At 30.4% G+C, this 15,448-nt stretch overlaps 1 protein-coding gene across 1 annotated transcript in view; it reads right to left on the reverse strand.

Moving 5' to 3' along the window:
- Nucleotides 1-4,141: 4,141 nt before the first annotated feature.
- LOC143190835 (uncharacterized) overlaps nucleotides 4,142-15,448 on the reverse strand; it is a 33,132-nt gene continuing 21,825 nt past the window's right edge. Inside the window, exon 3 of the mRNA XM_076395401.1 lies at nucleotides 4,142-4,401. Within this exon, the coding sequence (XP_076251516.1) occupies nucleotides 4,142-4,401 (260 nt within the window). The remainder of the gene's footprint in view (nucleotides 4,402-15,448) is intronic.

Genomic DNA, 15,448 nt, shown 5'->3' on the forward strand with positions numbered 1-15,448 from the left:
ATACTAGTTGGAATATTATTTGACCTACATGACACTTTAGCTTTATGCTGTGGTTTTATGACAGTATAATGATATCGCAGTATATCTGAGTCATGGAGCCATGTATGCTATTTTAATATTCATTTGATATTATTTATTGAAGGATTTCCGACTTTAAACATATTATTATTTAGGTATTTTTATTTCAGCTTTTGTGCACTCTAAAAAGTGAATGATCTGCTTTATTAATCTTTTATTTTGACCAAATCATGCAGCACATTGATATATACTACATTTATCTATTTAGTTAACAAAAAGTTTAAGTTAAAAGAAGTAGTGTTTATGTTAAGACTGAATGGAGTCATAAATAAGACTTATATACATAAGGGCTTTTTATTAGAATAAATTTAAACCCTCTGTATCATTCTGTGCTCGCCCTTCAACAATTGTTAGCTCCATTCGTAAAATAGTTTAATAAAATAAAAGATTTTGTTATTTTAAATTCTTTACATTTCATAACTAATGGTTAGAAATAGTTTTCAAGAAGACAGGCAGACGTTTTATTGCATTGAGGAGCATATATTAACATGCAATTCAAACTAGTTTGAATATGCCTGTCTAATAAAGTAAAATAATTCCTTAATCTGTGACAAAATCAACTAATTTTCTCATAGGTATGATAATCAGTTAAAAATATATAGATTAATATGGATATAACGATATGAATAAATGAAATTTTAATGATTTCCTATACCAGAGTAGCTTCAACAACGAATTCCTGCGTGTTGTAAAACAATTAGGTCCGATCTTCTCCGAATGCTGACTATGCATTATGTGGCTAACGGTTATTAATAACATATTTATGAGTAAGTTATTTGATTAATGGTATTCGTTAAGAAAGGAAACTACTAAACGCTTTGCGAACAAGCGCCAGCTACCCCACTTAGTGCGACATCCATATATTCTAACTAATTTCCTATATTTAGATCCCATTCTATTAGCCTAAGATATTTTTGATGGAGAATTTCAGGTAAACTGATATTTTGATATATCTCGTTCACTCCCTCGGTCAGAACCTGGCCCATCCGCATGGCCGCAGAGATTGCGTTTACCAGTGCGCATCGTATGTGTACAGAGGATACATTAAAAATCATCGTGGTCCGGTTGATTGCTATACTGCGTTGACGCGCGCGTCCCCATTGTTACAAATATTTGAATATTCTCTGAATATTCTCTACAATGAACCTTAACTCTGCCATAAGTATACTACAAATTATATATAAATAAAATTTTATAACAACTTTCTTGTAGATACAGTCCTTTATACTTCTCACACTAATTACTAATTAATTACAATACAATAAAAGCTGCAATAGAAAATTTCCAAATAAAGGCACGGTTAATATATCTCATAGAAAAAGCGCTTACCGTCTAAAAAAAACCACAATAATTGATGAAATTAAGAACTCAAGTACCTAAAAACTCAATGATGTTAATATTTTGTGTTTTATTTTAGTATATACCTTTTATTATATATAACTATTTTCTTTTATTTCTGCTTAGGCCTCTTCTTTGATATTTTGGCAGAATACTTTTCCTTATCAACAATCACAAATAGCTACCTTTTTAGGAATAATGGTATGCAATATTTCCCTGCACTTCTACAAAGCCTATAAACTGGAAGATTAATTGAAATTACTTAAATATATAATATCCTATTACCCTGTCAAAATTCAATTGTCGAATATTACTCTGGGTTTTATATTGGCTACTTGCATTTGCTTTTTGCAAAAAAAAACTTATATAGACAGACTCAAATTAATTTTTTGCCTGTATCCCTTCTTGACTTATCGTACCCTACCTAAAATTCATTCGTAAGATAATAATCATATCGATAATTTTATGGAAAATACTACCTTGAAGATAACTCCTTATACAGTGGTATATAAGCTTCTTGACTGCTTGTTTTCTAAGAAATTCTTTAAGCGATATTTTTTTTTCTTTATCGTCCTGTGATTTCCAACTTTCAAAGCCTTACAATTTCTTAAAATATAGATAAGATTGTTTAACATCTATATTACGGATCCGACAAAGATGCTGCCAAAATTCAGTATGTACGGATACTAAAATCATTAAATCGGAGACACAGAGAAGGCAGAGATGATCCTTCTTGTTATCGGGTTTAGTTGTGCGACAAGCTCGTAGTGAAATATTTCTTTCTCTTGCTACTAAGTCTGTCATATTACAAACTTGACATATTAATTTACTTTCACTGCATTTAATTAATTTATACTATGTAACAACTGAAACTAAACCTACTGTTGACTCCCCATATTTGTAATTCTGTTAAAACGGTGAAATGTTAAGCTAAAAGGCCTTCTTGTTAAGTAAAAAAGAAACATTACAATATAACTTTAAAAAAACCATATCAAGCGCTTTAATAGTTAAAAAATAAATGTCCAACACAAGGCTTATAAGGCTTAACAATTTTTTTTAATTCACATAGGTGTAATTATCATTATTCAAACATTCAGAGGACATTTGCATTATTCATACATTAATAATCAATAACATGATAATTTTTGAATTCAAAAGGTTAAACTAACAATTAGTTAAACAAATAACAAAATAAAACATATTATTGTACCTCATTTAACAAATAAATTATTAAAGATAAATTAATCATCTTGCTTCATATATAATATTTAGTATAATATATTGAAAAAAAGGGGTTATAATAACCAATAGAATACTATTTAGTTAAACGACCGATGTACCTTCTTAATAATTAAATTAAAGTTTTTTTAAAAACATTGCTTTGTTCATACGTACCCTTCGAAATTACAGGTAAATTTATGAATTTAATTTGGAACGTTAGTTGGCTTTAAATTTTAGAATAGTAGCTGTATATTCATAATTTATTTAGGCTCTATCGTATTCCAGGTTACCGTGTACAGTTTGTTATGAATTGATATTGTAACGTTTTAAATGGCGCGTGAATCAATTTCACGGGATTATTATTAATATTGGGTATACGTTTACTTATATTTTTTAATATGTTTACTCAGTGTGCACAGCAATGTTCTCTAATAAAGGTTTTATATGATTCCAATAATTTATAACAAATAACACTTTTATGGTTTACCAGTTACTTTATAACATATTGGAATAATGAATAGTCTCAAATCAATCATCTGTAAATATTTAGAAATCCACTATTGAGTGGCATTTAATGTAATGCTTATTTTTATTGTGTTTCGGATAAATCCTTATCGAACACTGTAGAACAAGAAAGCCCGGAAACATATTTATATGGCTAATAATAATAAAAAAAAAATTTAATGAAATTCCATATCTAATATAAATATTTTCACTTTTTTAAAAATATTTCATGTTCAGGTTATTTCTGAAAGGCGATGTAATTGAATACTACAAGTACTTGAAAGCTTCTTATACATCGGATATTTTAAAAATAAAAGCCCAATATTATTATTCACAGGTTTTAATAAGGCATTCCTTTTTATTATCATATTTGTTTATTTATATAGCTTTATATAGGTTTTCTGATAACTTTTAGCACAATAAATACCAGAAAATAACAGTTGAAATAAAATTGAGAATAGAAGCAAAAATAGGCAAGCCTATAATTTAAACTTATCTTAATTTGCTTAAAATCATTTACTATAGCTTTTCACATAGATTATATGTGTGTTATCTATTAAACAATATGAGGTCGATTTTTTGTTCAAAAAGTGACTGTTAGTGTCGAAATATTCGACCAATAAATAGAGAAATAAAAACTCTAAAGATAGTTGCAGCAAAGTGAAATGTGTAAATATAATATTATAGCGATTCCTTCAAGAAAAAACGAGTTAAATTTACCAATGGCACGACGTCATATTTATCGTCAATTTATAGAAAATTGTTATTCTCTACCTGAAACCATATATATCTAAATGCTCAATATTTCGCCTATTCAATAAATTGTCAAAAATGTCAATTTTTCATATGGACGAAGTTAATAGAATTTCCCACGGAATATTACGGTAACAATTTGAAGCCAAAAATCAAAATGTCAATTCTCAAGCAAGGTGCAGTAATAATATAAGCCCTTCTGAATTGCAAGCGAATTTATGGATTTAATTTTGTATGTTGGTACGCTTTAAATTGGCCAATAACCGGTATTAATTGGTCGTATATTTAAGGTAGATGACGTTCGAGCGTTATGACGTGATACCGTAACGTTATATATGTTGCAAACGTGTGGCGTGCAGAACATATTTACCTGAATTAGGTCGCCATATTCACCACTTCCCGCCGTGAACGTCAGATGGCAAACAAATGGAATTTTATCCTCCTTGGGTCGATGCAGTTCTAGATCATAGGTTTTTCCAATAACTCCAAAGTATGTGCGATTACATCCTGAAACAATTAAAATTGATTGACTATTACAATTACACTATTAATATATTAACTAAACTATTACAATTATTTTTTGTATACCTTATATAATGTTATTCAATTTATATTAATAATAGTATGAATGTTGTTAATAAGAATTTGCACTTAGGTTTTTAAATTTAAATACATTTACTGCTCCAAGTATTTACCAAAGAAGGATTGATAATTTGAAAATACATATTTTAAGTATGTTAAAAATAATTACTACCTTTTCATTATCTATATCCTACTTCCTAACGGCCTATAAGATTACTACCGATAATCTCGGAAGTTTCTGAGATGTTATACATAAAGAGGCTTAATATTATAATAGAAAAAAATTAATGTTATTCCAAAATATCAATTTTTATTTCATAATAGGTAGGGAACACTTGAACAAGTGAATATACACAAGAAATATGGACTTAAATGCCAAAAATTGTTGATCGACTGTATTATTGGACATATTTCAGGCTTTTGATAATTAATCGTATGCAAAGTTGCAGGTTAAACTCAAGAAACTCCTTCCTTATCCACATTTTCAGTCACAAAAATCTTATCCGCATATAGGCATTTCACTATAAAACAAGATCAGTACTGTGGCAACATATGTAGACGACACAGCCATCTTAGTATCTCACGAAGATACAATAACAGCATAAAAGAACCTCCAAACACAAACACGCGTAGTAAAATACAACTGTGGCTGAAGAGATGGCATATCAAAGCAATTATTCATGAAATAAAATCGTTTAATTAAAATAGAAGTATCCTTTCATCCTTATACAAATAAACACTTCTGTGGGTTCACTTCATGATAATGAATGAATGCTCAGTTATCTGAATATTACTGTACACTCATTAATAAGACCACACAACCAAAGTCAGTATTCAACAAGCAGTTGCTTTTTCACAGTTTTTACTCATACATTACCTGTAATTATATATTTCAACGATATTAAGTTAGGTTAAGCTCGAGTAACACCAACTGAGCAGGCAAAAGAAAATGCTCCTCGCCAATATGAAACCAAAAGGCAGCCTTCGATATAAACTAATTCAATTAAAATTTCATCATTGTTTGCAATAATATCAGTTAAATATTTCGGTTGAAATACTTTAATAAGTATTGAGTAACCACCTCAAGTAATCATTTTAGTAAAACGCGGAAAGCAGATTCCAAGACATAGGTTGCATATATTTATAAAATGGTATCATAAATGCATCGGTAGTGAAGACATCTTTTTTTACTTGTCAAAATTGTTGTATTAAAAATTACTGTAATGGGGTTCAGCATAATAGTCTGTAGAGTCTAAGTACCATCAATTAAGCTGTACCATATTATCAATGACATTTAAATAAGTCTCTTTGTGAGAGTTTATACCTACTCGATAATTTTCTTCTAGAATTACATCTATAATAATTCGGTGTTGGTGTTTTTATAATAGCATTTATAGTAATAACGTTTTTCCTGCACATGGAAAAAAACCAATAAGACAAAAAGTTCTTCGTGAACGAACGTATTTCGATAATTTTTGTCGTCGATTTTAGTGTTGCTAGATTTGCACAATTTTATACTCATAGTTACAGATTAACTAGTACAGATAAATTAGTTTACTAGATGTTACTTCCAAATCTTCTAATTTAGAGAAGGAAATATTTCTGAAATTGAAAATTTAGTTAAAATTGTTGAAGTCTGATTGCGTTTTTTTTTGGATTAATAAAGTAAATATGACAAATACTTTCAATTATTTATTGAACTAAACTTAAACTAAAAATTATAATGGTTTGGCGGATATATGACTCATTTTATTCATATTCACTGCCTGATTTATACAAGTAGCTTAAACTATGCGCTTTCTTGTATTACAATCATTGTTACAAATAGTATACTATTATTCTAACTACGCACTTGAATAACCTACTGTTCACGATAATCTTGTTTCGGTTACGTATTGTAACTAATTTTTTCATTGAAGAGGGTAAAACGCAAAGACTCCTGTCTATTAGAAGTACACATAGTCTTTTTGTTCCTGATTCCTGAGAAGATTGGCTCAAATCCCTCTCTGCAGGATGATTTAGAGATGCTGAAATATCGATATATTGATATTTTTGTTGACCGATATTTTTAGATAGCAAAAGAAAATTAGCCAGCTTGGTTGGCGCAGTGGTAAAGGCGACAGGAGGGTTCCGATAGTCGCGGGTTCGAATCCTGTTGGGGATAATACCCGAAACATTATGGTGGTAAACTTATGTTTGCGATTGTATATTATTTGTGCTTCTCCTAAGGAAGAGTGCAAAATCCGACAAGGAAAATGATGCCAGTCATGCCAGTGACCAGGCTGGTTAAGACCGGATGTCTTCTGGGATATTTTCTAGGTTGGTCAATTGCCAGTCGGTAGGCTTAATGCGGAGGACCGTAGAGGTATACCAATTCTCATTGGTATAAAGAAGACTTTAAATATTAAAAAATCAAAATAAAGATATTTTTTATAAACATTTAACCTCTAGTTTTGGTACATGAATTACGTTTTAAAATATTTAAAAGGTATCAATATTTTTTGGCAGATCCGTTATATTGATATATCGATATTTCTATCCTCGGCCGACATTCCTAGACCAATTACCGTAATTTCTAAAATTCAAATTCTATTAAATTTATATTTCACTTTCATTCTCAGACATTTTTGTTTTATAGATAATATTCACTCCTAATAAAACATTTTAAATACAAATACTGCATTAGTTTTGAAGTTAGTTCTTTTGTCCGGGGCTGATCTATTGTTAATATAATCGTCATCAAACTACTCCCAACCCAATATTAAAAATTTACAGTAGACGGTGTAAAATGTTACATCATGTCCTTCCAATACTTTATTATTGAAGTATAAACAAAGGCTTTTCCCCAGATTTTCCAAGATCCCATGAAACAGCGGAAATTTGATTTCAAAGAAAAATACTTCTTAAAAATGAATGTGAATATATTTCGTGTATAAGTGGCGAATATTCTGAATAACAATCCGAGGGTTTAAAAATTGGCATTGAAGCTTATTCTGATCGATGTTACACAGTCTGGGATGGAATTAACATTGTTTATATAAAAATAACTCAAGTTCTATGAAGTTATTTTAAGCATAAAGATTTAATATTTACAAAATTGAAAACTAAACTTAACTTCAGACAGACTTTTTATTTATTAAAAATTGATCTCAGTTGGAGTACTCGTTAACATGTATTAAAAATTAAGCAACTAAAGTTTTAATAAACTGTGATAAAACACCATGAGCTAAAACTAAAACAAAAGGTAACCAAAAGCTAAAACACTTCGTTTTAGTACATCTGCATTTAAATGTTTCCAACAAAACAATTTCTAGACATTTTAGATTTAAACCGTTATGAATTCGTATTTCATAACTTGCCCTTTCTACTAATTGTTTAGTAAATATTTGCATATGAAAGGCAAATTATAAAACATTAAACATGTCAGTTTTGGAGACCCGAAAGCAATTGTTAAGTTATTTTTCCGGTGAGCAAACAGTCACAATAAATTTTAATTCAAATATCTTGTCGCCAGATCTTTATTATGGAAATGAGTACCATTGAGCTCAGATACCTTTGTTTCCTTAATATTTCAATTCAGACACTAAATCTCATTTGCATCTAATTAATATTCAATACGAATATTTAGCGTTACCACCCCAGTTAAATTTAATTAATGATTTTTTCTGGTTACAATCGATTAACAGAAGTGTAGTTAATTAACATTTTTTATTAGATCTAGTTGTAATTTTAAAAGAAAACTTTATAGAACTGTTCATGAAATAAAGTACCTGTTAGACCTCAGAAATAACCACTTAATGCACAGAATATTTAACATAGAGACTTAAAAGTATGTAAAACGTATTTTTGAACAAATAATCATTATTGCTTCAATACAAAGATACATTATAGATAGAGATAAATTATTAGTGAAATGTTAATTTGAAAATTGTGTTGACGAATTACGGTCTATAAATTAATTTTAGAGCATTTACCACAGATTGTACATTTTTGAGACGGCGATTGGAAATACATTTGTTACCAAATTCAGGTTGAAACCTCACCGATACGCTTCACATTTCAGTATGTATCATTTTGTCAAAGTCTGAACAAGCGCTTTTTAGTGCGTTGAAAGTGTCTGAATTTTGAGTCTCTGTGTGAAACTTATAACAATGATGGTCCATCGATATTAATATGTGAATACTGAACTTTTGTCAACGAAGACAAAAAAGCGTTCAAGGCAGCTAAAAAAAATTGAAGACGAGTATTTGAAGACATTACTTGATAAAACTATTAATGGGGATCACTATCGACTAAAATTGATACGTTTGAGCAGAGTACTGTGCGGAAAATGGCCGAAATCCGCATTATGGTATCTACATTTTGCAAAACCGATACAAATATTCTTGGAAACATTAAAATAGGAAGTGTTAAGTGCTATTAACTTAGATATAAAAAATGGGATAAGAAAATAAAAAACTAATATATTTTAATATCTCATACTATTTTATAATTATTAATTGATTTCGAAAAAGGAGGAGGTTCGGCTGTATATATGTTTTAAACTTATGTTTGCTGATTACTCCTTCAATTATAGACCGATTTTCAAAATTCTTCTTTTATTCGAAAGAATGCCCTTCCAAGATGGTCCTATTGGTAAACTCCAAGTTAGGATCAGTTGGGGGAAGGGGGGTAAATCGAGAGAAAGCCTCAAATTTCAAGGCACGTACAACGTTTTATATATTTTTTATCTACAATAAACAGTTATTTTGATAAAAAGTCATTGCTCAACTGATTTGACGTAAAATTGGAAGTAGTTCTGTGCAAAAGCCATTCAGTTTGTTTTTTAGCACTAACCATATCATATGAGAAGTCGTACAAACATGGTAGGCAACTATGGTGTAATAGTTGGAACCTTCTATGGTAAACGAACTATGGTGTAATAGATGGTTCAATTCCCAACAGAGCAGCAACTTTCTCTTTTTCTAGCTTGGTTGGAACATTTGTCAAATCACCTAGAATATACGATATAGACGCCAGTGCCTGAAACATTCCTTATTTTCAATCATTGTTTCTTTATTTCTATTTTTCTTCAAACGGGCTGTACCTTTAGTTGCGATATCCATTGTAATACTTAATAAAATAACTGTATATTTTATTGAGCAAATATCTAATACTAAAAAGAGAAAAATAAAATATTTATACAAAAAAAAAAGAACTAAAATGTAAAAAATAATCAAACTTAAATTTTTAACAAAAAAAAAAACGTTTTAAAATATATGTACATAATAATCGTTGTATTAACTAATTAAAAATCAGTTTGAAATCGGTGCCGAGCCTTCAAATATTTTTTACATTTTAGTGAGTTGCTTATTAATTTTTTGAAATCGGTTAAATTTTTTTTTGTAAAAATATTTTATTTCAATTGGTTCCTTGTTAGTTTCGATGAGATCAGTTAATACTGGAATATTTTCAGAAACTCAGCTGGAATATTTAAAGAAGGAAATAGAGAGACAGCCTTACTTCTTGTGAATATGAAGAAATAAAAAGGTAATAAAAAACCAAAAAAAATTGCAGGGAATTTTTGTTTGTGGATCTGTTCGATAAAAACAGACACCTTCTTTAATTTCCTGATCTATTGGTTGCTCTTGATTCCAAGGTATCACGTAAATTTTCTACAAGAAGAAAAGCCTGATTGGTCATTATTTGGTTGAACAGTACTATGCTACATGATATATAATACTCAAATATAGGCATATGGTTGTCAGTTATCGTTAACTTGTTAAACCTTACGATGTGAAATTGAATATGTAAATATTGATTTAGTATATTCAGAATTACTTATTCTAATATGGAAAAGCATTCAGGTCAATTGGAGCTAATAAAGATGCAGAATTGCAAACAGTGTAGGATGAATATTCATATCAAATACTAGATGTTTGAATTAATTCATGGCTTTTTATGAAAGATGGTGAATGCAATGCAGCATTCTTCGTCTCCTTCTTACCAACGAGGGTTTATGTGGACTGGACCTTCAGTTTAACGGGTGCTCTGAACCTAGGTCCTCGGCATTAAGCCTACCGAGTGGCGAGTGTCCAACTTAGAAATCATCGAATTTCGCACTCGTGCCTAAGGACAATCACAAATATTAAACAATCGCAAATGTATATTTACGACCATGCCCCAGTAGGTTTCGAAACCGCGACTATCGCAACAGTAGAAGGACCGTCCTGTCGCCTTTAGCACTGCGCCAACCAAGCCGGCTATATTTTATTTGAAAATAACCCAGCGAGTGTTTTATTCCACTATTTTAAAGTGAAATAATTTTTTTTCTTATTATCTACTACATGCTAACTAATTTTTTTTCGGTTTAGATTTTTCCAGAGAGTAGTATTTTAGTAGATAAAGATCATTGGTCTGAAAAAATGTGCAAACTAGTTGGCTGAACAATGGCCATGTGAGGTCTTCTTCCCTATCACTGCATATTCAATTAAATCGAATTGTTGACATGCAGGTCTAGAAAAATATACAAGTAAGAACTGTTTGGATATGTGGAAAGGATTGTATTGAACGATGAATTATGTCACCATGTAAGAGCACATGATCAGTGATTTAGAATTGGATTATGATCCAATGCTGACAATACCAAGACGAAGAGATATAGAATATGCAGATATAGCAAATGCATTTGGGAGAACACAGTGAATAAATCTGATTTTATTAAGAAAAAATTACGGAACTAGTAATAGGGAAACATACAATGATATCAGAATGACTTGACAAGAAAACATAGCAACGAAGGAACTATATATAAAAACGTAAATATGCCCACTTATAAAATAAAATACTTTACTTGAATATTCATTTGTTCATAAGGTGTATTAGGCCTCCAGGGGATACTAAAGTAGTAATAGGGAGACATATAATGATATCAGAATGACTTGACAAGAAAACACAGCAACGAAGGAACTTGATATAAATATGTAAATATGCCCACTTATGAAAATAAAATACATTACTTGGATATTCAAATGTTCGTAAGGTGTATTAGGCGTCCAGAGGATACTAAGGTACTATTAGGGAGACATACAATGATATCATAATAATATGACAAGAAAACACAGCAACGAAGGAACTAGATATAAATATGTAAATATGCCCACTTATGAAAATAAAATACATTACTTGGATATTCAAATATTCGTAAGGTGTATTAGGCCTCCAGAGGATACTAAGGTAGTATTAGGGAGACATACTATGATATCACAATAACATGACAAGAAAACACAGCAACGAAGGAACTAGATATAAATATGTAAATATGCCCACTTATGAAAATAAAATACATTACTTGGATATGCAAATGTTCGTAAGGTGTATTAGGCCTCCAGAGGATACTAAGGTACTATTAGTTAGACATACAATGATATCATAATAATATGACAAGAAAACACAGCAACGAAGGAACTAGATATAAATATGTAAATATGCCCACTTATGAAAATAAAATACATTACTTGGATATTCAAATGTTCGTAAGGTGTATTAGGCCTCCAGAGGATACTAAGGTAGTATTAGGGAGACATATTAAGATATCACAATAACATGACAAGAAAACACAGCAACGAAGGAACTAGATATAAATATGTAAATATGCCCACTTATGAAAATAAAATACATTACTTGGATATTCAAATGTTCGTAAGGTGTATTAGGCCTCCAGAGGATACCAAGGTAGTATTAGGGAGACATACAATGATATCATAATAACATGACAAGAAAACACAGCAACGAAGGAACTAGATATAAATATGTAAATATGCCCACTTATAAAAATAAAATACATTACTTGAATATTCATTTCTTCATAAGGTGTATTAGGCCTCCAGGGGATACTAAAGTAGTAATAGGGAGACATACAATGATATCACAATAACATGACAAGAAAACACAGCAACGAAGGAACTAGATATAAATATGTAAATATGCCCACTTATGAAAATAAAATACATTACTTGGATATTCAAATGTTCGTAAGGTGTATTAGGCCTCCAGAGGATACTAAGGTAGTATTAGGGAGACATACAATGATATCATAATAACATGACAAGAAAACACAGCAACGAAGGAACTAGATATAAATATGTAAATATGCCCACTTATAAAAATAAAATACATTACTTGAATATTCATTTCTTCATAAGGTGTATTAGGCCTCCAGGGGATACTAAAGTAGTAATAGGGAGACATACAATGATATCACAATAACATGACAAGAAAACACAGCAACGAAGGAACTAGATATAAATATGTAAATATGCCCACTTATGAAAATAAAATACATTACTTGGATATTCAAATGTTCGTAAGGTGTATTAGGCCTCCAGAGGATACTAAGGTAGTATTAGGGAGACATACAATGATATCATAATAACATGACAAGAAAACACAGCAACGAAGGAACTAGATATAAATATGTAAATATGCCCACTTATAAAAATAAAATACATTACTTGAATATTCATTTCTTCATAAGGTGTATTAGGCCTCCAGGGGATACTAAAGTAGTAATAGGGAGACATACAATGATATCACAATAACATGACAAGAAAACACAGCAACGAAGGAACTAGATATAAATATGTAAATATGCCCACTTATAAAAATAAAATACATTACTTGAATATTCATTTCTTCATAAGGTGTATTAGGCCTCCAGGGGATACTAAAGTAGTAATAGGGAGACATACAATGATATCACAATAACATGACAAGAAAACACAGCAACGAAGGAACTAGATATAAATATGTAAATATGCCCACTTATGAAAATAAAATACATTACTTGGATATTCAAATGTTCGTAAGGTGTATTAGGCCTCCAGAGGATACTAAGGTAGTATTAGGGAGACATACAATGATATCATAATAACATGACAAGAAAACACAGCAACGAAGGAACTAGATATAAATATGTAAATATGCCCACTTATGAAAATAAAATACATTACTTGGATATTCAAATGTTCGTAAGGTGTATTAGGCCTCCAGAGGATACTAAGGTAGTATTAGGGAGACATACAATGATATCATAATAACATGACAAGAAAACACAGCAACGAAGGAACTAGATATAAATATGTAAATATGCCCACTTATAAAAATAAAATACATTACTTGGATATGTAAATGTTCGTAAGGTGTATTAGGCCTCCAGAGGATACTAAGGTAGTATTAGGGAGACATACAATGATATCATAATAACATGACAAGAAAACACAGCAACGAAGGAACTAGATATAAATATGTAAATATGCCCACTTATGAAAATAAAATACTTTACTTGGATATTCAAATGTTCGTAAGGTGTATTAGGCCTCCAGAGGATACTAAGGTAGTATTAGGGAGACATACAATGATATCATAATAACATGACAAGAAAACACAGCAACGAAGGAACTAGATATAAATATGTAAATATGCCCACTTATAAAAATAAAATACATTACTTGAATATTCATTTCTTCATAAGGTGTATTAGGCCTCCAGGGGATACTAAAGTAGTAATAGGGAGACATACAATGATATCACAATAACATGACAAGAAAACACAGCAACGAAGGAACTAGATATAAATATGTAAATATGCCCACTTATGAAAATAAAATACATTACTTGGATATTCAAATGTTCGTAAGGTGTATTAGGCCTCCAGAGGATACTAAGGTAGTATTAGGGAGACATACAATGATATCATAATAACATGACAAGAAAACACAGCAACGAAGGAACTAGATATAAATATGTAAATATGCCCACTTATAAAAATAAAATACATTACTTGAATATTCATTTCTTCATAAGGTGTATTAGGCCTCCAGGGGATACTAAAGTAGTAATAGGGAGACATACAATGATATCACAATAACATGACAAGAAAACACAGCAACGAAGGAACTAGATATAAATATGTAAATATGCCCACTTATAAAAATAAAATACATTACTTGAATATTCATTTCTTCATAAGGTGTATTAGGCCTCCAGGGGATACTAAAGTAGTAATAGGGAGACATACAATGATATCACAATAACATGACAAGAAAACACAGCAACGAAGGAACTAGATATAAATATGTAAATATGCCCACTTATGAAAATAAAATACATTACTTGGATATTCAAATGTTCGTAAGGTGTATTAGGCCTCCAGAGGATACTAAGGTAGTATTAGGGAGACATACAATGATATCATAATAACATGACAAGAAAACACAGCAACGAAGGAACTAGATATAAATATGTAAATATGCCCACTTATGAAAATAAAATACATTACTTGGATATTCAAATGTTCGTAAGGTGTATTAGGCCTCCAGAGGATACTAAGGTAGTATTAGGGAGACATACAATGATATCATAATAACATGACAAGAAAACACAGCAACGAAGGAACTAGATATAAATATGTAAATATGCCCACTTATGAAAATAAAATACATTACTTGGATATGTAAATGTTCGTAAGGTGTATTAGGCCTCCAGAGGATACTAAGGTAGTATTAGGGAGACATACAATGATATCATAATAACATGACAAGAAAACACAGCAACGAAGGAACTAGATATAAATATGTAAATATGCCCACTTATGAAAATAAAATACTTTACTTGGATATTCAAATGTTCGTAAGGTGTATTAGGCCTCCAGAGGATACTAAGGTAGTATTAGGGAGACATACTATGATATCATAATAACATGACAAGAAAACACAGCAACGAAGGAACTAGATATAAATATGTAGATATGCCCACTTATGAAAATAAAATACATTACTTGGATATTCAAATGTTCGTAAGGTGTATTAGGCCTCCAGAGGATACTAAGGTAGTACTAGGGAGACATACAATGATATCATAATAACATGACAAGAAAACACAGCAACGAAGGAACTAGATATAAATATGTAAATATGCCCACTTATGAAAATAA

The sequence above is a fragment of the Rhynchophorus ferrugineus genome, unplaced genomic scaffold, assembly GCF_030347505.1.
Source record: "Rhynchophorus ferrugineus isolate W39M unplaced genomic scaffold, kcgeb_rfMv2 rfM2, whole genome shotgun sequence".
NCBI lineage: Eukaryota > Metazoa > Arthropoda > Insecta > Coleoptera > Curculionidae > Rhynchophorus > Rhynchophorus ferrugineus.